The following is a 26,984-nucleotide window of genomic DNA, read 5'->3' on the forward strand; positions in this document are numbered from 1 at the left end:
GCTTATCTAAATCTGTGAAAACCTTGACATTTCTAAGGGGGATATTATCAGATCTTTGTGAGCAAATCTCCAAATTTGTCATCACCACTACAACACAGAACTCACTCACCACTACCACCACCAGTAAACATTATCTGGCTCAGAAACATCACTTTCTTAAGACCTTACCATTGCTCTTCACTTCCATCACCAGCAATAATAGTTTGCATTTTAGTGTCATTATTAACAAAGAACATTTTCTTTCTACCATGGTTACTTCACAAATCTACTCTGAAAGCAAATAGAGATCCATCAAGCCATGTTGAGATGGAACTGCCAAGCAGTTGACTAGGGTTCCTCCTTAGCTGAGTGACTTACCCTAAAAACCAGTATGTGATGCTTTGCAAAGTCAAATTCATACCCTTTGCACGTTGAGCAATTACTACATTTCATGGATCTTTAGGGTTACTCCAAAAACATTAAAACCTCAAATGCTTAACATATGCCTTCCCAAGCACTACTCTATAATAATAATTGTCATTCACAATTCATAATACCCAGGATGCCTTATAAACCATCTGAGGTAGAATCGTGTCCTTTATAATGTTCGCATTAAGTCCATTTCATTGTATTCTTGGTCTTTGAAATACAGTACATTAATGCTTTGTATACAGGAGGATTCAAACAGACAAAACTTGTAAAACTTGCTACCCCCCCCCCTCCCCGACCAGGCCTCTCTACTGTTTAACCATGGCGGGGCACCACATTTCTTTAAATAGTATCAGGATTCCCAGAGCTTTTTGGAGCTTCAGTATTCCCAATATTTTATTTTATAAATCTTTATCCCACTTGTCCCATGTTTTAAAATGACTTTAGAATCTTAAGATTCCCTGGTGAGTTGGCAACCTGATAGATAATGACTGATTACAGCAGTGGATCTCAAAGTGTGATCCCGTACCCACAATTCCATCATCACTTGGGAAATGGTTAGAAATAAAAATTCTCCACTTCATCCCAGACTTACTAAATAAGAAATCTAGGGGTTGGACCCAGCAACCTGTGTTTTAATAAACCCTCTAGGTGATTCTATTGCATGCTTAAGCTTCAGAACCATTGGATATTAGAGAAAAGAGGTTTAATAATCATGGCCAGCCTGATATTCAGCTAAGTTGTTCTTGTGGATATCAAACCTTCTTGGCCCCTTGGCAATGTGTTATGTTCTCCTAAAATGTCTACTATTAAATCTCATAAGAAGGTTATGAGAACACTGGAGAGGCAGCATTTGTGATGGCCAAAGCATGGGCATTGGAATCTAATGGACCTTAGTTGTAACTTCTGGCCACTTACTCTGTTTTCCCTCAGTTACTTAACCTTTCTGAGCCTCATTTCTTACACGAGAAAGAGAATACCCAGATCAGAAGATTGTCTCAAAGGTTGAATGAGGTCAAGTCTGTCAAGTGTGCAGCCCTGCACCTTACATATGACAGAATTGCAGTAAATAAGAATTGTTATTATCATCCCTTATCGCCATGGGTATGACACTACGTAACACCCAAGGTCTAATGGGAAGACCTTCTTGGAAATTCCAAGTTGAGATCATTGAGGAGAGGAAGCTAAGCTTCTCCCAGGACAGCACATATAAAACAAGGACTTATCTGATCTCTTCAGAGGACACTGCATCAGTCTCCTAGGTGCTATTGAAGCCTCAAGGGGATTCCAGCTACTTGCATTTTTTTTTTTTTTTTTTTTTGGTCAGGCTATTCGTTCCTTGCTTGAAGTTCTGTGAAGTTTTTGGTAGAAAAGGGTGGTAACAACAAACTCTGAGCCCTTGCCCCCTCCCCATACAGCCTCCTTGTGTTCCATTTCCTGGATCTTGCAAACATTTCCTTCGGCAATAACCCACAAGTGGCTGTTTCTCTTGGAGCAGTCTTATCTTTTGGCTGTTGAGGAAAGGGAACGGGGAGAGGGGCTGGACATGTGCACTCTTATTGCTGAGATCCTGGAATGCCCAGCTATTGTGGGGAATTTGAAAAGAACATTTCCAAACAAAAAACTTCAAAAAAGCCTAAGGAGGAGGAGCTTTTTCAGTATTTGCAAATATTGGTTTTCATGTTCAATTATTATTAGGCAAAAAAAAAGGGGGGGGGGGATCTATTCATCAGAAGATATGTAACCTGTGCCAAGAGGAAAAGAGAACAGCCCAGGACTTGGCAGGCAATTTACTTTTGTTTTTGCAATGTAGTCTCCTTGCTGGTGTCAACAAAGCCCTTTCTCATACTGAGTCTTCATGCTTTCTCACTGTTCTTCATGGGCACTTGGGGATGAATGTAGAGCGAGTAATCTTTGCCCCTCCCCAGGAGACCTTGCTTCAGTGAGATTGCCCCATGGAGGCAAGTGTTAGTCTGGGCACTACTGACTCTTATTGGTTAGAAAAATGATATATCCTTTCTAAGCTTCAGGATCCTCTTCTACAAACTAGCAATAATAAAACCCATTGCACGGGGTTGCTGTGAAGATTAATAGAAATGTGTACATGGAAGTGCCTACAATAGTGCCTAACACACAGAAGTAAGATAGTTATTTTCCCTTAATAAAGCTCCTTGTCCTCCACTTCAGGGAAGAATCCTCCACTTGGTTCCAAAATGGAGTTGTAGATTTCTGTGTACATAGATAGGAGCCTTGAGCCCTTTGAAAGTAGTACCTCTGGAGGTAAATATCATCACCTTGAGCCTGACACACTTCAATAGAATCCTTCTGTTCACCAGTTTGCTTCAGCTATTAGTGCCAGGAAGGCAAGGGCTATGTTGGTTTTGCTCCTTGCACAGTGTAATATTCAATGAGGGCTTGCAATGATTTGTATACACTTTGGCTTAGCTGATCATATTGAAGGCCATTCTTCCTCTTTCTGATGTCCTGTGTACTCTGTTCCACTGATATAAGTGACTCTGCAAGGCTCAGGATAGCCCTAAATAAGTTCTGTAAATGGGAGGGGAGTGTTTTTAAAATCAGAATTTATGTGGAGAATAGTAACTTCCAGATTGCCTTGCTAGAGCCCAGTGCCTGCAAAAAGGGCCTCAGTACCCTGAATCAGTGCACCCAATATTCCTAGAAGACATGCTTTTTTCTTTCAGCTGATTCTGGAGTTGGCTACCCAGGGGTAAATTCCATAAGACTGACAGTGATTAGTAGCTAAACCAGACAACTTACAATAGAATACCTAGTCCTTTTGATCTTATCTCTGCTCTTAAGCTTGTCTTTTATTATCTTTCTTTTTAATAGATGGGATGAGGGAGTAAATGAGACCAGTGTTAAAATCCTTAGTTAGCTAGGGCTTCCTGGCTAGGCAGCCATGTGGCTGAGATGAAACCCAAGGTTTTCTGATCTCTTGGCTGTTAAACAGGTCTGAACATTAACCATAGTGGGGTACAGTCCAATTCCCTTGATGGAAACAAGGAACGAGGCTAAAGTATACAGTAGTGAAGGCTGTACACTGAACAATTTATACAACCATATGCAGTGCCCTGAGTAAGGGACTTCACTCTAACAAACTTAGACCTTTCACTTATTAATCACCTTTCATGTACCCAGCATCTTTGCTAGGTCCTTTTTATTTTATTTTTAAAATTGAATTTATTGAGGGTGACATCTATACTAATAAAAGGGTAATATGCTAATTAGACCAGACATCCTTCTGGTCAAAGCCACAGTGGTGGGGGCGAGGCAGAGGCAGTTAGGGGCCATCAGGCTGGCAGGGGAGGGCAGTTAGGGGCAATCACGCCAGAAGACAAGTGAGCAGTTAGGAGCCAGCAGTCCTGGATTGTGAAAGGGCCTAAACTGGCAGTCAGACATCCTCTGAGGGGTCCTGGATTAGAGAGGGTGCAGGCTGGGCTAAGGGACCCCCCATGCCAAATTTCATGCACCAGGCCTCTAGTTGGTTAATAAAATCATATAGGTTTTAGATGTACAATTCTATAATACGTCATCTGTATGCTGTATTGTATGTTTACCACACAAAGTCAAGTCTCCTTCCATCACCCTTTATCCCCACTATACCCTTTTCTTTCTCCCCTACTGTTTTTTCCCTTTAGTAATCACTATAAGGTCGTTTGTGTCCATGTGGCTTTTTTTTTTTTTCTTTTTTCTTAATCCTTTCACCTTTTCACCCAGCCTCCCCACCCCCTTACCCTCTGACAGTCATCAGTCTGTTCTCTGTTGCTAGGTTCTTTTTATATGGTTTATCCTCCATCACAACAGCTTTGTAAAATAGATATTTTACTAAAACTGAGGTAAATTAAATACTTTGCTCAAGGTTGTACAGCTTTAGGGTTATAGAGCCGGATTTCAAAATTTTCCTGGAATTTGGACTCAAGCCTTTCTGACAATGTGTTCTTTCCGCTCTGCTCTATTGCTTTTCTTGTACCCTGGCTAGTAAGAGAAGAGAATGGCAAATTTGATTACTACCACAAACCTGGGTTATTCTTGCTGCAATAGCAGGACATTGGCCCAAATGAGGCCTTTGGAGATGTCGTCATTGCATGAATTTTATCAGATCAAGATTGGAGATAAAGATGGGGAAGGGGGAGAAAGAGGTGGGAATGTGTGTGTGAGGGGTGGACGACAGGCTGTATAGACTGGAAACCAATCTAATTGGCACAAATAAATCTGCCTTCAAACCTTCAGCTCTACATTACAACACTCATACATCCTTTTGTATCCTGGGCCTTTCTTTCTATATAATATGGTCCCTGAGCCACTTGTATTAGAATCCCTTGTGCCAGTTGTTAAAAATACGGATTCCTGAACCCCCACCAGAGGTACTAAGTTCCCATTTCGGGGACTGAGGCTCATGAATTTGTATTTAAAAAACTTCAAGTAATTCTCATTAGGAGCCACTTTGTTTAATAATGGCTGTTCCAAACCAGTGGTTTCCAGCTTTTTGGATCAGGAACACTTCTCAGGAAGAATTTTTTAAGAATACACCTTTAGTATATGTTGGTAGTTGATTAATAAATTCCTTATATGTACTGATCTCCTAATATTTGTGTTTTTAAATGCAAAATTTATACATTAGTATTCTTATATGAGAATGGTCTCTAGTTTTCCTTTATGTATCTTCTAGTTTGGGGGTTTTGGTATTGACACTGTGCAAGATTCTTTTCTTATCCCTCTATTCCCTAGATTCCATAGTCTAGAAAAATAATAGCATTGGGCTTGTCTGTTTCTTGAAGGTTAGAATCAACACAAGACCATCTGAGTATATTTTTTTATTTTTGGTCAAATTTATCAATGTTCTTCTATGGTAACTGGTGGGTTTAGATATTCTCATTCTTCTCATTCTGTGCACTTGCGTTTTAAAATTAGATTTGCAAGTGGCTTATCTGTCTTATTTTAATTTTCTTTTTAAGAATTAGCTTTTAGCTTTAATTATTTGTACTATCATTTATTTTGTAGTGTATTGATTGGTACCATTAGTTTTCTTTCTGCTTTCCTTAAGTCTATTTTTTGTGGTGGTTTTCTTAATTTCTTTTGTTGAATGCTTAATTCATTTATTTTAATTTATTCTTATGTATTGCTATAATTATTTAAGGCTACAATTTTCCCTTTTACCACTGTTTTAATCAACTATATTCTCTAGCTTCTAATATTTTCATTGTTATTTTCTACATATTGTATAGTTTCAGATTAGATCTCCTCTTTTATTAGCCTCGAGAATGTTTTCCCTTTTATTTTTCATTTTTGTTATTAAGTAGAGGCCTGATGCATGAAATTCATTCACGAGGTGGGGCAGAGGGGGCGTAGGGGTCCCTCAGCCTGGCCTGCACCCTCTTGAAATCCAGGACGCCTGTGGGATCAGGCTTAAACTGGCACTTGGACATCCCTCTCGCAATTGGACACCACTCATCTGCCTGCCTGCCTGCCTGCCTGCCTGCCTGATCGCCCCTAACCACCTTTGCCTCTGCCCCTGTATGGTGGCTTCATTCAAGTCTTCCAGAATGACATCTGGAAGGTCATTTGGCTGTTCGGTCTAAATAGCATATTACACTTTTATTATTATAGATTTTGAGTGTTGCTGTATTGTGATTAAATACTGTACTCTGTACTACTTCCACTTTTTAGCTTAATATATTGTCAGTTTAAAAAATGTTCAATGAGCCCTTAAAAAATAGTCTGTTTTTAGTGTATGAATAAATTTAGATTTTTCCATTATCTTAGCTTTTGACTGTCAAATCTGTCATCAGCTGAAGGAGTGTCATATTCTGTTTCTTTTTTTTCTACCTTTGCATTGCCTATACATTTTGTCTTAGAATTTTTTTAATTTTTATTTTTTTAGCTATAGATGACATACCATATTATTTTAGTTTCAGGTGTACAACATAGTGATTAGAAATTTATATCACTTATAAAGTGATCACCCAGAAAAGTCTAGTACCCTCCTGGCACCATACATAGTTATTATAATATTATTGACTAATATTCCCTATACTGTACTTTACATCCCCTTGTCTTGCTTTAGACACTTTTTTTTTACTGTAGAAATAAAAAAATATTTAAATGAAGTAAATTTAAAAATTTTTGTGCTTTAGAAATTTTGATGCTCTGTTATTTGGTACATAAAGATTTGGAGTAGTTAGATCTTCATCATGTGTTCTAATCATTTATTATAGTGCCCTTCTTTATCTTGTTAATTGATTTTTGCCTTTTATTCAACTTTTTAATGTATGAGTATCATCACCCTTGTTTTTTTCTCATGTTAGCATTAATTCATGTATTAAACAAATATTTATTGAATGCCTACTGTATGCCAGGCACTAGACATCAGATGAATGAGACATACAAGATCACTGTCGATGTGGAGCTTACATTATAATTAGAGGGTGGCACTCAAAATAAGTAAAAATAGGTATGTGACATACTAGTAATATCTGGTGGTGATGTATTCTCTAAGAAAGAACAAAATAAAAAAAGGAAAAGTAAGGATAAGTCATTTTAGATAAGTGTTCAGGATAGTCCTCTCTACCTGATGGCATTTGTCATCTTTTTACTTTCCATTCAACCTTGGTTTTTTGTTTGTTTCATGAGGGGAAAATGCCAGGTGGAAGAGTTTGCACACAAGAGATTATTTTAATCTAAAGGAGATCTAGGTAATAAAACATGAAGAAAAAAATAAAGGAGCTCTAGGTGGGCTAAGGCCTAAATGAGAAGAGAATAGGGAATGTGATGTATGGATATGAACTTTTGATCCATATGAGTGATGAATTAGCCACAGGATGGGGACTGGAGATAAGAGGAATGAAGGATATTTTGCTTTCCATTCTACCTGAGCTTGCATACCATTATGAATATTATTAAAGAGATATTCTTGGTCTTCATTATGACTATGTCTGATGATTTTATTGAACTTCTGAAATTTCCTGTCACTAGGCAGTACTTAGAATGTTGCTTATTGCTTACAGTCTACAGTAGAAAACCAGATCTTTTGGTTTAGCAAACTTAACCCTTTATACTATAAAGCTAAATAGATGACTTCGGTGACTATTACATAGAAGTTTGACTTTATATATTTATATATCCCATATAATAAAAGGCAAATATGCAAATTGACTGAATGGTGGAACGACTGGTCCTATGATGTGCACTGACCACCAGGGAGCAGACGCTCAATGCCGGACCTGCCCCCTCTGGTCAGTGTGCTTCCACAGGGTTCAGGCTGGCGAATGCAATGGCAGTGGCAGGAGCCTCGCTTTCCTCCACAGCAGCACTAAGGATATCTGGCTGCAGGGAGCATGCCTAAGCTGTAGTTGGACATCCCCTAAGGGCTCCAGGACTGCAAGAGGGCACAGGCTGGGCTGAGGGAACCCCCTCCCAGCAGTACACGAATTTTGTGCTCCGTGCCTCTAGTATTTAAATAAACCTGAACTCATTTACCTTGGATATTTTTTCTATTACTTATAATGTGAGCATCTCATTTCTCCTTACAATAGTCTTCTTAATTTTGATAGTACATACATAGGCATATAACATATATTAAAATTCTGTACACATACACCCTTAATTTGTGAATCTGGAACTTATTTTGATATGTAATGCATGGTATAGCTCCAAATAATACTGCTCTGCAGTTATCTCAAGAAAGATTTATTAAATGATCTTTTTTTAAAAAATATATATTTTATTAATTTTGTACTGAGAGAAAGAGAGAGAGACAGAGAGTTAGAAACATCGATGAGAGAAAGTCATCAATCAGCTGCCTCTTGCACACCCCCTACTGGGGATATGCCCGCAAACAAGGTACATGCCCTTGACTGGAATCGAACCCGGGACCCTTCAGTCCCCAAGCCGATGCTCTATCCATTGAGCCAAACCGGTCTCAGCTATTAAATGATCTTTATCTCCTTGTTATGGAAGGCCAATTATATATAATATTAGAAGCCCAATGTATGAAGAATTATGCAGGAATGAGCCTTCCTTTCCCTGGCTGCCAACACTGCCTTTCCACTCCAGTTCTGCCTTCCCATGCTGCCCAGAGTGGCTGGGACAGTGCAGAATACCTGTGTCATCACCATGGTGATGATGCAAGCGTCCTGCCCCACCCCCAGCCCATCCATGCCTGCATATGCAAATTAACCCACCATCTTTGTTGGGTTAATTTGCATACACCTGACTGGCTGGTGGACATAGCGAAGGTATGGTCAATTTGCATCTTTTACTTTTATTAGTGTTGATTTTGAACTTTCCAATCTGTTCCTATAATCAGTAACACACTGTTTTCACTATAAGTTCTTTATAATATGCTTAATCCCTTACTCACCCCCCATTTTCTTCCATAGCAAATACTCTTTAATGTGATATCCTGCTTTATTTTACAAGCTATTAAAAATTTCTATTGTTAAAAATTCCTATTGAGAATTCTGACTGGAATTGCACTGGAAGGAGATATTTTAAATCCAAAATAGCAGATATTTGCAAATGCCATACTTGATGTTTTTTCTTATGAGTATAATAACATGGACAGAAAATATACATGTCAAATTCACGCTATAGCTTGCATCTGGAGAAGCAATAGGTTAATGGAAGTGGGGAGTAAAACAAGGGTATTTTTTCTTTCTTTTTTTTTTTTTTTTGTTTGTTAATCCACACCATATTTTCCCATTGACTTTTAGAAAGAGTGGACGGGATGGGGACAGAGAGAAACATCAATGTGAGAGTGACACATCAATTGGTTGCTTCCCACACATGCCCCAGCCTGGGGCCAGGGATCAAGTCTGCAACCAAGGTACATGCCCTTGACCCTTCAGTCTGTGGGCTGATGCTCTATCCACTGAGCAAAACTGGGACAGGCTTTTCTTATTTCTTAAAAATAAATTCATGAAGCATCAATGAATGGCACAGTATTAAGATGTCTGAGCAGTATTGGGAACATGAATATTTATTTTAGCAATCTCTGTATATTTGTAAATATTTTAAATTTTCATAGTAAAAAAAAAAAAAAAGAGAGAGAGCAGCAGATGAAGCAAGATAACCAGATTTGTAAGCCTAAGGATATAGTCCTCTAATCTGAGGGCTACAAACAGACTGAGGTGGTGTGTATATTCAGTCTTTGGAGGTAGATTGTTCAGGTTCAAACTCTAGCTCTGCCACTTACTAGCTTTATGGCCCCAAGCAAGTTACTTATCCTTCCCTTGCCTCAGTTTCCCCAGCTATAAAATCAGGATAATAATAATAACTTCCTATAGTTATGAGGATTAAATATGATAAGACATGGAAAACACTTAAAACAATGCTTGGTATTTAGTACCTACACAGTGTTAGCTATCAATAATATATATTATTATCACATTTACAACAGATTACATTGTTTTGTGGCCACTTTAAATTTTACATAAGTGATGTCATCAAAAATATGGGATCAACCTAACTGGTGTGGCTCAGTGGTTGAGCATCAACCCATGAACCAAATGGTCCCTGGTTCGATTCCCAGTCAGGGCACATGCCTCGGGTTTGGGTTCGATCCCCAGTAGGAAATGTGCAGGAGGCAGCCAATCAATGTTTGTCTCTCATTGATGTTTCCATATCTCTATCCCTCTCCCTTCTTTGCTCTCAAAAAAACAAAAAAACAAACCTCAATAAAAACATATTTTTTGAAAATATGGGATCATCTGCAACCTGCTTATTTTACACAATCCCCATCTGCTCTTTTGCAGGGAAATGGCTCATTCCAAGGCTGACTTTTCATGGGCAACCCCCTTCCATCCTTGCCTTGAGAACCCAGCATTGGACTTATCAAGCTACCGAGCAATCTCTTCTCTTGACCTCCTTGGAGATTTCAAGCATTCCTCGAAAAAAACAGAGGAAACTTCTGTTTATGAGGAGGAGAGCTCCATGGCCTCCATGCCCCACCCACTGCGCAGCCGTGCCTTCTCAGAGAGCCATATCAGCTTGGATCCCCAGAGCTCCCGGGCCTGGGGGCAGCCTAGGAGGGAGCTCTTTACCAAAGTTGGTGAAACCCAGCTAGATCCTTTGGGAACCAGAAAGAAGGCCTTTCCTCCTCCTCGTCCTCCTCCTCCCAACTGGGAGAAGTACAGGCTCTTCCGTGCAGCCCAGCAGCAGCAACAACAGCAGAAGCAGCAGCAGCAGCAAGAGGAAGAGGAGGAGGAGGAGGAAGAAGAGGAGGAGGGGGTAGAAGAAGATGAGGAGGAAGAGGAGGAGGGAGGAGAGGAGGAGGAGTTGCCACCCCAGTATTTCAGTTCAGAAACCGCTGGTTCCTGTGCTCTCAATACTGAGGAAGTCCTGGAGCAGCCACAACCCCTGGGCTTTGGTCACCTGGAGGTCTCAAGGCAGGGTCCACCAAGCCTCCCAGGAGAGCAAGAGTCTTTTACTCGCCATTCCAGCGATTGCATGCCTCCAATGAGGGGCCGCTTGGGATCTCAGCCGGAGAAGGCTCAGCCCCCTTGCTATTATGGCATTGGTGGACTTTGGAGGACATCGGAACAGGGGACCACTGATCCCTCCAAGTAAGTGCTTATGAAAGATATTAGAACCCCGCAGACTCAGGCAGCATGCATTTGAATTCTACCTTTACAGTGTATCAGCTGCATGACCTTGAACTGTTCCCAGCCTCAGTTTTCTCACTGAAAAATAGGCATGATTGATACCTATTCCACACAGTTGTTATGAATATGAAGTTATTCTATCACATAGCAGGTGCTCAGCAAATTGTAGTTGTTCATGTTCTTATCCCTAAATACCACTATCAAAATATATTATTTCCCAATTTGTCTTTCAGGGATGCATCAGTTTCTGGCCCCTGAGACAGAAAGCATTAAACCCTTATTCCCTGTACAAGGCTTTTCCTAGAAGCCTGCCTCCTGCCCTCTTCTGTCTTGTCTTATGCTTGCTTTTCAGAACAAGAGGCCAGGTTGAAACCTGATTTGCCTTTGTTCTACGACCTACCTGGGCTTCTAAACTCTTCCTAACACCCAACATCAAAGGTGTTACTGGGGTTGCATGCTTTATGCCAGGATCATTCTTTACAATAGCTAAGAACATTCTTTTCATCTTCCACTTTCACCTCTCTCTGCATTTTCTTCATCGAGTAATACGTGTAGTTGACAGGATGAGCTGCCTGGGCAAGAAGCCTAAGACCTTCCTGGCCACTGGACTGCTAGTGTCTGTTCCCTTCACTGTGCCAATGCTCATATGCATGCACTACACTGTGTGGTTGTCCTCTTTGCTCCAAAGCAAAAGAGCTTTGGCTTTTAGCTCTGCCAGGCCTCCCACAGAGAGATCAGCTCACTCTCTTCTGGGAGTGAAGATGGGGGTGGGGGCAAGTGTCTTTCCTCTAAGTGCTTTATTAAATCTCTTTACAGAAGGAATCTGCCTGAGACTTGTTACTATTAGAAGTATCTTATTATCATGTCTTTTACTGACAGGCAGATCCATTACCTGGCTATCTGGAGCTAGTCAAGGTTTTCTAGCCGGAAGTGCCACAATCACAGCACTTATAGGGCCTGGCTCCCAGACACTGAGAGAATCTCTTATTAGTTCCCTAGTGGCTGCTTCTCAAGCTGTTCGTCTAGTTGGAGAGCATTCTTATAATCGGAAAACATTTTGTGGAAAATGACTGTGATTTTTACCTATCAAGGGGAAGGAGAGGTGACCTACCACTTAATATTCACAGGAAAGAATAAAGAAATGAATGAATGAATGTCTGCTGTGTGCCAGGCATTGCTAAGTCATTTTATATTCATCATTTCATTTAAACCTCCCAACAGCCCTAAGCCTCATTATTATTCCCATTTGACAGATGAGAAAACTAAAGCTGAGCAAAATAAAGGACTAAATAAGACAGAATTGTGCAGCAAAAACTCAAAACCAGATTTGTCTGCCTCCCAAATCCATGCTTCTTTCACTATCCTAGTCTCACATCTTGTTCTTTTGGTAGACCAGACCTTTATGAGGCCCCCCTGTCTCCTGTAGGGCAGTTACAGTACCTTTGTCCCTCTGCTAGTTCTTTTTCCTTTATTACTTCCATTCACCTTGGCACCTTGGATAGAGGAGGAAATTGCTATTATTAGAGATTTTTGTAAGGTGTTCCAGAGATCTTTTTAAATGACTATGGGATGCAAGGGAAAGCATTTGTTTGCATACAACCCTGGCTTGTGGCTACAGAAAGTCAATTATAGATGCTTCTTTGAGTGATAGCGATTTAAGAACAGCATCACTCCCAACATAACTAATTTTTTTTTGCTTGCTTACCATGTGCCAAGCTAAAAACGTTCATGTATTGATTGGTTTAATCTTCACAACACACCTATAGTAAATACCATTACTCTCCTGCATTTTTTAGATGACAAAAGTGAGGCACAGAGAGATAAAGTAACTTGCAGAATACCACAGGTAGCCAGAACTCAAGTAGTCTGGCTTACTGTGGCCATTACATCATCCCAAGATCTCTAGACTGATCAAGAAGAACCTATTCCAGATCATCAGACTGCAGAGTTCTCACCAGAAGAAAGTGGCTTTAAAACTTATTTTTATTTTTTTTTCATTTTATTGACATAGAGCCACATCCTTTAAAAAATATTCCATACTTTCCTGCAGCACGTTCTGGCTCAGAACACTCATATATGCCCTGAGTATTTTTTATACATAAGAATTCCCTATCCTATACATTTATATGCCCTTTAGAATGTTCTATTTTCTCTGCTAACAGAGATATTGTTCAGCCAGAAAATTTTTTACATGCAGGTTTTATATGCTGTCAAGTTGCATCCTTGGAAGTATAGCATAGTGGCTAAAAGCACAGATACTGGCCCTGACCAGAGTAGCTCAGATGGTTGAGTACTGTTCCGGGCACCAAAAGGTCACTGGTTGGATTCCTGCTCAAGGCACATACCCAGGTTGTGGGTTCAATCCCTGGAGCCAATAAATGTTACATCGATGTGTGTGTTTTTCTCTCTCCCTCTAAAAAATTGATAAAAATATATTCTTTATTTTAAAAAAGTATTGATTCTGGAGTTAAATCGCCTAGATATAAATTATGGGACTGTCGTTTACTGTCTGGTGACCTTGGGTAAGTTACTTTACCTTTCAATGCCTCATGTTCCTTATCTGTAAAATGGTTGTCATGAGCATTGAATTTTATATCTGTATCTACATGTCCCCCCTCACCCCCCCCCACACACACACACATACACAGCCAGCTTGGGACAGTTTCTGGGACATAGTAAGCCCCGTGTGATATTAGCAAGTAGTGTTCCTTTATCAGTGTTATTAGCTTAAAAACCTACATGTAAATGAATACCTAGGACGAGGAATGCTGGCATGCTCAAATTTCTTTTGTGTGATGAATTAGGAGACAGCATAACATGAATCAGTAAAAAGCTGTGGAGCATTTTAACCATTATTTTTGACCTTTATTTAAGAGCTGCAAATAGCTGCAAAAATGACTAATGAGTTTTTCCTATTTTTCCTTTCAAACAGCTAAAGGTTAGCAGAGGGGCAACGACACAGACAGGTGGAGGGTGGGGGTGGCTGGTAGGCAACAAGAATATAGAGGGGGTGGGCCTCTCCCTTGCATAAATCATGGGTGAAATTATTTGCTCATCTGTGCCTGAAGCCCAACTTTTTTCCCCCCTTTTTTCCCTCATGCCAGACCAGAATCCTTGATGGCAGAAGACTCCAAACCCAAGCCAGCATGGAGCCAGAGCTACTTGTTTCCTGAAGAGCAGTTGTCCCTCATGGGCTGGCGCTCTGAGAAGCAGCACCTCAGTCCCGTGGGCTTCAGTGAACTCAAGACAACAGGGTCTGCTGCTACACTTGTCAAGCCCCAGGGTGCCACTGGTTTCATTTCCCCCCCATATTATTCTGCAACTATGGAGGAGGCTGGGGCCATTGGGGATACACCAGAAGTGGCGAGATGCTATTCCTTCTCAGGCAGAAGGCCTGCTCTACAGCAGGCAATCTCAGAAGAGCTCATGAGAGATGTGGTGGGCCGTGACAAGTCCCTGGCAGGGGTGCTAACCCCAGCCTCCAACATGGTGACCACTGCTGAGGTCATGGGTGACCTCTTTGCTGTGGGAGATCTGCAGTGGAGGGGCCATCTCAAGCAGAAGTTGTACCATCAGGAAAGAAGAAATTATCGGAATGTCCAGGAAAGCCACAGGGTGCCTTTGTAAGCAAGTAGACTAGATAGAGCTGGGGGTGGGCAATGTCTAGGATGGGTAGGAGGGATGCCAACAGGCTGAGAAGACAAATAGCTAAGGTCTCAGATACATCCCTACCACCTAGACACTCCCTTAGGGTTCATATACTGGGGCCATGAACCAAGGGGAATAATTGATGATAAGCCCAGGACTTTAAGGTCCTGTCAGTTTTTCTGGATTTTACTGGGTTGACAATGACCAAACCAAATTATTTCTAAGGAAGTCCCTGTAGCTTCAGAAGTTAGGGACAAGGAAATAGCCTTTTAAGTTCTTAAAATTGGTCTTGAATCCTAGATGGCCTTTATGTGGTCTGTTTATATTTGAATAGTGCCACCTGGTCCATTATTTTCTTATTTTACAAACTCCTTGGCAAAGCAGGATCCCACTGTATTACAAATAGGGAAACTTAAGAAGGAAAAAGGTCAGCAGCCTCTCCCACAGAGGTGTTCAAATGGTCACCCTTTGTTCCCACAGGCAAGAATTTCAGCACTTCTCGCCTCCTCAAGGGGCCCCAGGGATTTCTACCTCTTACTCAGCTTATTACAATATTTCTGTGGCCAAGGCAGAGCTGTTGAACAAGTTGAAGGACCAACCCGAAATGGCAGAGATTGGCCTAGGAGAGGAGGAAGTAGACAATGAACTGGCTCAAAAAAAGGTGAATTTTTTTTATATATATACCTTAGAAATTTTAGCTTGAGTGAGTCTAGAGATTGCCCTGCCCTCTAAGCTCTTTAGAACATCTTGGTGCATTCCTATGTTTTCAGTCTGAAAATCAAATAGCCTCTCTGGGTTTCTCATAAATGCAACTCCAGTCTCTTCTTGATCTGGTCAATAATAGTAATTATGGTAGTAGCAATCATAGTCATCACTGCAATGTCTAATCTTTAAAACAGCTCTACAAGGTAGACATTACTATACCCTTTTTGACAATTGAGAGGACTAAGTTGCCCAGGGTTATAGACTAGGTGGTAGATTCAGGACTTGAAGACAAGACTGTCTTTCTTTTGGGCTGTGCCTCCGAAATAAGCCAGCCTTGTTTGTTTGTTTTTCTTTTTGGTTAATCCTCACCTGAGAACATTTTTTCCCATTGTTTTTATTGTTTTTTCAGAGAGAATGTAAGGGAGGGAGGGGTATAGAGGAGGAGGGGGAGGAGGGGGAGGAGAAAGGAAAGGAGGGGTAAGCAGGAAGGGGAGAGAGAGGTGAGAGAGACACATCAGTTAGTTGCCTTTCATACACACCCTGACCAGGGCCAGGGAAGGAACCTGTAACCCAGGTACATGCCCTTGACCTGGAATCGAACCCATGACCCTTCAGTGTGTGGGCTGATACTACCACTGAGCAACACTGACCAGGGCAAGCCAGCCTTGTTAAGTAACACATTGCCCAGGGCACATCAGAGTTTTGGCCAGTGAACTCTAACCGGTGGTAATCATTGATTGTATTATCTGTGTAACATTCTGGGACAGAGAACAGACTAACTATGAGACTGAGCGCTACCTACTGCGCTAACGAGGCACCTAAAAAGGAGAAATTATAAGCTGGTAAACTATAGTGTTTATTTTTAAAAGTAATCAGTAATCTCTTAAAATATTAAACAGATAAATGGAAATGTTGTTGCTATTGCAAAGCCTCCCCTTTCTTCCTCTAAGTACCACTAGCCTGGTTGTCTAATCAAATTCCTGGAATCACTTTGCCCTCTCTGCACTTACCCATTTTATTTCATAAACAATTGGGTTTCCATGACAACCTGAAAGGCCCAATTTACCACTTGTGGACATCTGAACTCAATGTAAATTAGTCATCGGCCTATGTTTCTCATTCAAGATATGACCTGTAGGAAAGCTCAAGGCTATTTACAAAAGTCCCCACCACCACTTTCCAATCTGAAACAAAATGTCAGAGAAGGAATTAAAAGCATGATAGTATCAAAGATTTCATGATCTAGATGCCTCTTTCCTTGTATTCCATGTTCACTGATCATGGCAGGCTTCTCCTGCCTTACTTAGGACTTCTCATTAGGAGAAAACCTAATAATATTCTAACCAGAAGAAGAGAGAAATGATCAGAAATGGTGACGCATAGACATAGCAGATAGTGATTTGTTGGTGGGCTGGAACAGTTTTTGTCTCTGGGGAAGATGGTGAGAAATGATACTAATTTGTGGTATCCCAGAAAAGCAGCTTAGTTCTAGCTAGGTCTGAGATGACTCCATAATTCTATCTACTGCACTTTCCCCAGGGTTGAAGTTCAGGTTGCAAAGCCCAAATGCCAAGAAAGAAAGGGTTGTCTCCACTTTTATCCTGGCAGACCTATGGAACCTAAGAACTGAGTTGGGTAGTTGATTTTCCAGGTTGATCATTTGGCCCCCAGCCCTACTTTATCTCTGGCATTGAGTTTTATTTTGTAGAAAAGAAGATAAGAAATATCTGGGAGCCTCTTGACATCTAATTCTGTTGCCTCATTCATATCATTGAGCCCTCATTGCCAGTGGATTTTGGATTTTTTCCTAAATTAAACCTATTATACTTCAGACTAAGATCATGGTGATCTCCTGAATATTGGCCAGTTCTGAAATATGACAACAGATTCTGAACCCAGAGCAGGGTCTTTTGGTCTTGGTCACCTTGGATATCTCTAAATAAAGCACTAGAAAAGAACACAATCTAGAAAACTATTCCTGGGAAGGAATAATAAAACAAACATCAAAGCATATTTCTTATATACAAGATACTGTTCTAAGCACATAACATATACTAACTCATTTAATTATCATAACAGCATTTGAGATAAGTAGTATTGTTACCCTATTTTCAGATGGTAAAATTGAAGCCCAGAGTGGTTATTTGCTCAAGGTCACTCTGCTACTTAGTGGCAGAACTGGGATTCAAACTCAGATAGCAATATTAGTAATACCCAGCTAATCCTATATAATAAAAGGCTAATATGCAAATCAACCAAATGGTGGAACAATGGGTTGCTCTGACATGCACTGACCACCAGGGGGCAGACGCTCAATGCAGGAGCTGCCCCCCTGGTGGTCAGTGAGCTCCCACAAGGGGAGCACCACTCAGCCAGAGGCCATTCTCACAGCTGGCGAGGGCAGCAACAGTGACAGGAGCCCCTCCTGCCTCCAGGACATCCCATGAGAGCTCCTGGACTGCCAGAAGGTGCAGGCTAGGCTGAGACACCCCCCCACCCCCCAAGTGCATGAGTTTCATGTACTGGGCCTCTAGTTATATAATGAAAGCCTAATATGCTAAGTGTCCTATCGACTGGTCGGCCATTCAACCAATCAAAGCATAATATGCTAATAATATGCTAAGGCCACTCAACTGCTTGCTATGACATGCACTGACCACCAGGGGGTAGGCAGTAGATCAGTTGCTATAACATGCACTGACCACCAGGGGGTAGACCCTTAACATGGGAGCTGCCCCCTGGTAGTCAGTGCACTCCCACAGCCAACCTCCCACAGTCCCTCCCCACAGCTGGCTGGCCCCGATCAGCCACAATTGCAGGTCAGGCTGAGGAACCCTGCCCATGCACGAATTCATGTACTGGGCCTCTAGTTTTTTATTTCAGAGAGGAAGGGAGAAGGAGAGAGAAAGATCTGATCAATGATGATAAAGAATCATTGAATGGCTGCACCATATTGGGGATGGAGCCTGCAACCCAGGCATGTAACCTGACTGGGAATCAAACCATGATCTGTTTCACAGGTCACTTGCTGCTCAACTGGTGGGCTGGATTGTTTGTTTGTTTGTGTGTGGTTGTTTTTTTTTTTTTTTGGTGTTGAGTTGTCTGAGTTCTTTATAAATTTTGGATATTAACCTCTTATCAGGTATATTGACGAATATATTCTTTCATTCAGTGGGTTTTCTTTATTTTTTGATGGTATCCTTTACTGTGCAAAACATTTTTAGTTTGATGTAGTCTCATTTGTTTATTTTTCTTTTTATCCATTGCCCAGAGCGATATACCAGAAAAAATATTGCTATAAGAAATGTGTGAGATTTTACTGCGATGTTTTCTCTAATATTTTTAAGGTTTTGAGTCTTAAATTTTGTCTTTAATCTATTTTGAATTTATTCTTGTGTATGATATAAGAAGGTAGTCTAGTTTCATTTTTTCAGCAAGTATTTATGAAACTACATTTGGTATTAGCCCATGGGTATCACTTGTCTAATGCCAAGACATTTCATAGTGACAGAGATTCCTCCCAGATTCTATCAATAAGAGATGGGAGATAAGACTGTCCTGAAAACAGGAAATGCTCATGTGGCTTGCTCAGGTTTCTTTTGCTTGCAGTGACTAGGGTAGAGCTCACCATCTGTTACTTGGATCCAAAAACATAGGTTACAAGAACATATCAGTTTCTGACAGTTCCTGTCCCCATCTTTTGCTTTCTTCTCTTTGTTTCTCCTAGATACAGCTTATTGAAAGCATTGGCAGAAAACTTTCTGTCTTACGGGAGGCCCAGCGAGGATTGCTGGAGGACATCAATGCCAATTCTGCCCTTGGGGAAGAGGTGGAGGCCAACCTAAAAGCTGTCTGCAAGTCCAATGAGTTTGAAAAATACTGTTTGTTTATTGGGGACCTGGATAAAGTGGTCAACCTGTTGCTGTCACTCTCTGGAAGACTTGCCCGGGTAGAAAATGCTCTCAACAGCATTGATTCAGAAGCTGACCAGGAGAAGGTAGAGTTGGAGTCTCTTGGGTGTGGATGGAGGGAAATGCCATATGTGTCTTCTTGGGGCTTCCTCTTTCAAGTTTGGGTAGTCTGGGAGGGAGTAGAGCATATTGTTATGCGTGTGAGCACTGGCTTTTAAGTGCCTTGAAATTCTGGCTCTACCCCTAATTAGCGGTGTGACTTGTAGGCAACTTACTTAACCTCACTTTGTCTCAATCTCTTAAAAATGGGATGAACACACGCCCCTACTATATAAGGTTTGAAAATTAAATTATATAATTCATGTTAATGTCTTAAAACAGGGCCTGGAACAGGGTAAACACTAAATCAATACTGTCAGTAGTAATAGTAGCAGCAGCAATCTCTCTCTCTCTCTCTCTCTCTCTCTCTCTCTCTCTCTCTCTCTCTCTCTCTCTCTCTCTCAAAGGGCAAGTATTTGAGATTGGGAGGCTGTCAGTTCCACAAGTTGCATACATTCATGAACCCAAACTGCATTGACTTTCCCTATGCAAGTGGTGTTAGATAAAAATTTGATTTTACAATAAGAGGCACATAGGCATGTATCTACACACATGGCTACACATATATACCCACGCAGAGACAGATACCATTTTAAAAGCATTCTTTCAGTGGTGGTTGTTCACTAGATAGAAAGGGGCCTGAGCTAGCTTTGTCAGAGCCTTCCCTCACACCTACCTCAGTGATAGTCCACTAATTAAAGATAGTCTAGAGATGGAAAAAGGGAAGTGCATATTCCCCTGGCCAGAATCACTTTCGTGTATATTCTCCCCCTGCGACAGGAAGGAAAAGCTTTTGCATGAAGGTGGACATCAGGGCAGGAAATCTATGATCGATCAGTTAGCAGAATGCGTAGTTGCTTTGTGGCAGCATGCCCGGTGGAGCAATGGGTTAGGCTGATGACTGGTAATTGAAATGACTCTTAATTGGTTTTCTATTTCCCCAGTTGGTGCTGATGGAGAAGAAGCAGCAGCTGACAGGGCAGTTGGCAGATGCCAAGGAGCTGAAGGAGCACATGGACCGGAGGGAGAAGCTGGTGTTTGGCATGGTCTCCCGCTACCTGCCGCAGGACCAGCTCCAAGATTACCAGCACTTTGTGAAGATGAAATCTGCTCTCATCATTGAACAGCGAGAGCTAGAAGAGAAGATCAAGCTTGGGGAAGAACAGCTCAAATGTCTCAGGGAGAGCCTACTCCTGGGGCCTAGCAATTTCTAATTCCACCAGCAAACTGCCCACATCATCACTGCCCAGACACAATGGGAAGTGCTTTCAATCTTTGTTAGCAGTTCGTTAGCAAATACATAGCAGATAGTTAGCAGTTTGTTCCATATCCTCTACCCTGGATATCTCTCACTGCCCCTTACCAAGCTTTGTGCCCAACCAGCTAGGACACTCTGGGGAGACCCCAAACTTCTACCCTAGAAAGTAGAAGCAAGAATTAGAAACTGTAGCAGAGTGTGATCATACAACCACACTCTTTCCCACAGTTTGCACAGCAAGCACTTAGCACACACAGAACCAACGAAGTGCCTTCATTCTTCTTTGTAGTAGGATATTAGAGACATCATGCACTCACTGCCCACCCACATCATAATCAGCCAAGGCTTAAGGCCCAGTCATTTCCCACAGAAATTTGACTGTCTTGAGGGCAATTACCTACTGGAATTTCAGGGCTTCACTCAAGCTTTGCAGTGGGAAGCAAAGAAGGAGGAATTTTACTTAACAGAATGTGAGCAAAGGATTTGGGGTTTCCAAATGCTCTGCTTAATGAATTCCCAGATACTTAGGCTTAATGAAATTGGTCCCATCCCCACCTTTCCCAGCATCTTCTTAAAGGGGAAAAGGCCCACTATCAGCCCTGGGTAGTGTGGCCCTTTTCCTGTCCTAAGACTTTGGACCTACCACTTCCTGTTTCATCTTGCCTTTGTATTGCTGGAGTTACAGGTGGCTACCCTAAGGGCTTCACACTATGGGCCATGAATAGCTCTGCTGAAGCTGACTTCTGCATACATGTTTCATTACTGGGGGGAAGGGGTTCTTATTGTTATATTTTAAATGTCCTTTTGACTTTATTTATTTTTATTGTTTTTTTTTCTTCTTTTTTAACTAATAAGGTGAGAAAAGGGGAGTTAGAAAGGGAAAAGTTAGCCCAGAAGGAAAACATTTTCTGTAGATCAGCCTGAATTCACCATGGATAGGTAACTGGTGTCAAGGCTTTGAATTATTCCCACCATAGCTGACAAGTATTTAAGAAAGTTCTCGCCTTGAACTCAGAGCTTCTCCAGTGTGGCCTAGTCCTATACTTCCATTGAAGTATGGATCACCATGAGTTTAGCATTTTCCAACAGGGTCCAATTTTTTCTTGAAACCAAAGAAATCTGAAACTGACCAAGGTCCATCTATTTCCCCAAGTCTTTAAGCTAAGGAAAAGGGGAGAGATAAGCTCAGGAGGTACTCCTCCACCTAATTGCTTTCTCAGCCTGTGGTCTGGCTCAGGGAACCAAAATTCATGGTAGCAGAAAGCTCTAGTCAGGGCCAGCCCCCAGCACAAATTATGAACCAGCCAGGATCTGAGGCAGACAAACAACTGATGCTGCTGCTTCTGCCTAGTTCCTGGTGCTGGTAGCCAGTTTCTGTCCTGGGAAAGCCTTCAGGTGAAGGCAGGAAGGTAGTTGTGGCCAAATTGTCCTGTTATACAGCTTAGTTCCCTATTCCTTGCTAAGGGGCCCATGCTTGGTGTTGCCCAGCCTTGCCCAGCATCCCTGACATCTGTTCTAGTCATTGCTGAGTTTCTCACTGTCTTTGGAGGTTAACTGTAGCAGCAGGAGTGCCTCAATTGACCAAAAGAATTTACAAAGGAATTTTGCTGCTGCTACAAATACTGGTTCCTAACTTCCGTTTCCTCCTCATTGTATTTGAAAACAATAGAAGAATCTTGGCCAGCAGGGTGTCCTGGGAAGGGGGAGGATGCAGGGAGGGGGCTGAGTACGCTCTTAGTATACTGCTGCTGTCAGAACTACTGTTAAAATGTCAACCTGCCATTCTCCCCCCAAGTGGAGAATTCTACTTTATTCAGGAAGGCTGATGGCTTGTAAAGGGCTAAGTTTACCCAAACCAAGGTTGAGGAAGGTAAAGGAGTGCTTTTAATATAGGCTGTGGCTGCCATGTTTTTAAAAACACAGGCTCTAAAATAAACAATGAGCAAGATTGAGATGAGGCCAATGTAGTCCATCATTATAAGATTGTATGCTTGTGTGTGTGTGTGTGTGTGTGTGTGTGTGTGTGTGTGCATGTTTGTGCTTGTATGTGCACATCTAGAACAGATTTTTAGAAATATAGGCCCATAGAAAAGAGTAATCACTCACCTGGACACTATGGCCACAGTCTTAGTTTTTCTAGTCAGCGATAGATTGGTTGTACCTTGTTTATCACTAAAAGTACTATTGCCCCTCATGCCACCTCAAAGTATTTTAGAGTTGGAATCAGAGCAAAAGAATGCTCACTTGTACACACAGGGACGCTTTCCAAAGATCTTAATAAAATAAACCCCAAATTATATTGCTCAATATAATTAATGCCCAGCACTGCTAACTTGGCAGTCCCACTGTGAGTGATAGTGCTATAAAGCTGTCCCTATTACTTCAAATGCTGAGTCTCTCCTCTGTTCTCATGTCCTGGGCTCTACCCTCCACAAAGGCCTGCCAGAAGGAAGAAGTTTGAAAGGTAGGCCAAGGGATTTTCACAAAGTGTTATTGGTCTTGAAGTCTTCCCTCTCCCTTCAAATACTCATACAGGCCCCAGTGCGTAATAGGTAAGTGCAGTGGTTGATATAGAGAGAGGAATCAGTGCAAGAGCTACTATAATATGTCCCTGCTAACTCCCCACTCCCAGAGCCTTGGGTAATCAAGTCTCCTTGAATCCTACTAGCTACAGACTTGGCCAGGGTATAGGAGTAAATGCTCAATGGGAATCCAACAGAAAGAGACAGAGACACTGAAAAGAAAGTCCTTGCAAGGGAAAAACTGGAAGCAGAGGTACACAGAAGGTGAAAAGATGAAAAGCCTCTTTGAAGACCAGGTTCAGGTTCTATTTTCCATTTAACCTCATGTGCCAAAAAATTGTCCAGGGGCACTAGAGCCACAACGCCAGCCTCCCTAAAGGTGCTGCTCTGCCCATAGCAAGTTTCAGATGGAGGAAGCTGGGCACATCTCTGGCCACTTCCTCCTGTCTGCAGCTTGGTGACTCCCTCTGTGTTTGCCAAAGGAGTTATCTATGCCAATGATATTTCTGTAACAGCATATTATATTCTTTGAAGATTAGTAGATCTTTAGAGGGGGGTGGGGCAGGGGGCAATTTCTATAGATAAAGAATCAGTGTTTGTTGTACAATTGTTGGGGGTCATCTATCCCATGTGAAGCTATTATTTTTCTGAGTCTTAATTGTTTCTGCATTTGTGTCCTCCACCACTCCCTTCTTGGCTGACATTGATATGCCTGTCAGATTGTTATCAAGGGTTATACTTCAATAAAAGGTGCTAAGGACAAAAATAATTATCTCATGTGTTTTGACTGAGGCGATGGAAATCTAATATCCTACTGAAAACTATTGGAAAGGAATTTTTTCTTCCATCCATAGATCTTCACAGGTAACCATTTGACCAGAGCCTTACCCACATTCTTAAATCCTTAACCTGGCCACTCAGGGATTGCATTGGTACTATATCATTCATTATCCCCAGTAAAATAATTTAGAATTCAGGAAGAGTCAACAATAGTTTTAACCACAAATGTAAATCTCAGCAGTATAAAGAGTCCAGTTCTGAAGTCTGTTCTGATCAGAAGTGAATAACTTTCTGTACCACCTCTAATCTTGAGCTCTGTCTACTAGTATAATCTTCCTTCTACCTGATATTCTGGTCTCACACTATCACTCTTAGCAACATAATCAAGATAACCTCAAGCTTTAGACCCAAATGCACTCTAGGCAACTCTGCTGACCCTGAAAAACTTAATTTTTTTTCCTGATCCATATGTTGTTCATATTCCAACTGATATCCTATTTTAGATATCCAGTGTGAGGGAGTGGAAAGAGCCTAGCTTTGGCATTAGTATGAATTCTGGTTCTGCCACTTAGTCTATGAACTTGGTTATTTGCTCAACTTCTGATTTCCTTTTTATCTATAAACTAGAGGCCCAATGCATGAAATTCGTGCATGAGTAGGCCTTCCTTCTTCAGGCTGCTGGTACTGGTTTCCCTCGGGCACCCAAGACCCGGACTTCCATCACAGCCCTGGCTTCATCTGGAAGGTTGCCCAGAAGGATAGTTAATCTAATTAGTATATTACACTTTTATTATTATGGATGGAAACAATAATATATATTTTACAGGGTTGGTGTGGCTTAAAATAGTAAGTGAAAGCTACCAGCTACCTACTGAGAAGCTGTTAGACATAATCCCAGACTCCACCCAAACCCACAGACAAAAGTCTGCATTTTAATTAGATTCCCAGGATATTGATATGCATATTAAAGGTTGAGAAGCAGTAACCTATCACAAACATGCTCAATACATGGTAACTATACATTATTCTAGTCCTGATTTACTCAATAATCCCTTCTGAATCCTAGACATATTCTTGCTCTTCTCATACTGCCTGCCTAAATGAGTTCAGCAAGGTTGCATGATATAAGGTTGATATATAAAAGCCCATGTATTTCTATACATTAGCAATGAACAATCTAAAAAAATTAAGAAAGCATTTCCCTTTACAGTGGTATCAACTTAATAAAATACTCAGGAACACATTGAACAAAAGAAGTGCAAGTACTCTGAAAACTACAAAACATGGTTCAAAGAAAATTTTAAAAATCTAAATAAGTATAAAGACACCCATGTTTATGGATGAAAAGACAACATTGTTTAAACGACAGTACTCCCAAAATTCATCTATAGATTCAATGCAATCCTTATGAGAATCCTAGCTGGCTTATTTGCATAATTTGAAAAGTCAAACTTGAAATTCATATGTAATTGCAAGGAACCCAGAATAGTTAAAAAATAATCTCTAAAAAGAACAAAGTTGGAAGATTCACACTTCTCGAGTTCAAAACTTACTACAAAACCACAGTAATCAAGACTGTGATGCAAACACAAAGTTAGATACATAAGTAAATGGAATAGTATTGAGAGTACAGAAATAAACCCTCACATTTATGGTAAATTAATTTTTTATAAGAATGCCAAGGTAAAATGGAGAAAGAATAGTTTTTCAACAAATTATGTGGGCACAACTGAGAAACCATATGGAAAAGAATGATGTTGGACCCCTGCCTTATACCACATGCAAAATTAACTTGAAATGGATTATAAACTAAAATGTAGAAGATAACATTACAGGACTCTTAGAAGAAAACATAGTAGTAAATCTTCCTGACACGGGGTCAGGCAGTGATTATTTATAACTCCAAAAGCACAAGTGACAAACAAACAAACAAACAAACAAACAAATTGAAGTACATCAAAATTAAAAACTTTGTGCTGCAAACAATACTAACAAAGTAAAATCACAATCCACATAATTGGAAAAATATTTATAAAATAAAAATATATTGTATATCTAATATTAGACCTTTATTCAGAACATATAAGTAACTATTAAAACTCAATGATAAAATAAATAAAATGGGAAAAGGATTATAATAGAGATTTCTCCAAAGAATATATGCAAATTGCCAATAAGTACAGGGAAAGATGTTCAACATTAAAGACATAAAATAAAAACTATAGACCTAGCAGGTTTGGCTCAAGGGATAGAGCATTGGCCTGCAGACCAAAAAGTCCTGGATTTGATTCCAGTGAAGAGTACATATATTGGTTGGGTTACAGGTTCTTCCTGGCCTGGGCTCTGATCAGGTCACGTGCAGGATGTAACCAATTGGTGTGTTTCTCTCACATTGATATTTTTCTCTGTCTTTCCCTCTCTCTTCCACTCTCTATAAAAATCAATGAAAAATATCCTCAGGTGAGGATTAAAAAAAAAAAAAAACTACAATGAGAAACTACCTTATACCCACTACAATAGCTATAACAAAAAGACAGACAATAAAAAGTATTGTTGAAGATATGGAGACATTGAAACACTCATACATTGCTGGTAGAAAACAATTTGGCAGTTCCTTAAAACATTAAATTTAGTTTTTAAAACTTTTTTTTTTTTTTTAGAGAGAGAGGAAGAGAGAGAAAGAGAGAGAAACATAAGTTGGTTGCTTCCCACCTGGGCCCCATCTGGGGATTGAACCTATAACCTTGGTAAGTGCCGTAACCAGAAATCGAGCCGATCAGCTCTTGAGCATTTTTAACTCCTCTGTGCCTGAGTGTCCTCTTCTGTGGATCAGAGGTAACAAAAACACATACCTCATTGATTTGATGTGAGGAATTATTGAGTTAATCCATGAAAAGTGCTTAAAACAGGGCCTAGAATAAAGTAAGTACTCAGTGAATGTTAACCATTATTATAAAGTTAAAGTAGGAAACAAGTGAGTTTCTTGGTAGAGCTGGATATGCGGTAGGTCCTCAGTAGGTTCCTTTCCTCA

The 26,984-nt window shown here is 40.8% G+C and overlaps 1 protein-coding gene across 4 annotated transcripts in view; it reads left to right on the plus strand.

Annotated features, from left to right (window-relative positions):
- SHROOM4 (shroom family member 4) overlaps nt 1–23,942 on the plus strand; it is a 189,297-nt gene extending 165,355 nt beyond the window's left edge. For 3 of the 4 annotated variants that reach the window (XM_036460507.2, XM_045570362.1, XM_036460508.2), the window contains 5 exons: nt 10,182–10,991; nt 14,135–14,653; nt 15,159–15,339; nt 19,111–19,380; nt 20,338–23,942. In XM_036460507.2, coding sequence (XP_036316400.1) covers nt 10,182–10,991; nt 14,135–14,653; nt 15,159–15,339; nt 19,111–19,380; nt 20,338–20,607 — 2,050 coding nt within the window. In that variant the 3' untranslated portion in view covers nt 20,608–23,942. The remainder of the gene's footprint in view (nt 1–10,181; nt 10,992–14,134; nt 14,654–15,158; nt 15,340–19,110; nt 19,381–20,337) is intronic. The other variant, XM_036460509.2, reaches the window with a different exon arrangement.
- Nucleotides 23,943–26,984: the final 3,042 nt, after the last annotated feature.

Source organism: Pipistrellus kuhlii, unplaced genomic scaffold (genome assembly GCF_014108245.1).
Source record: "Pipistrellus kuhlii isolate mPipKuh1 unplaced genomic scaffold, mPipKuh1.p scaffold_m20_p_32, whole genome shotgun sequence".
Taxonomy (NCBI): domain Eukaryota; kingdom Metazoa; phylum Chordata; class Mammalia; order Chiroptera; family Vespertilionidae; genus Pipistrellus; species Pipistrellus kuhlii.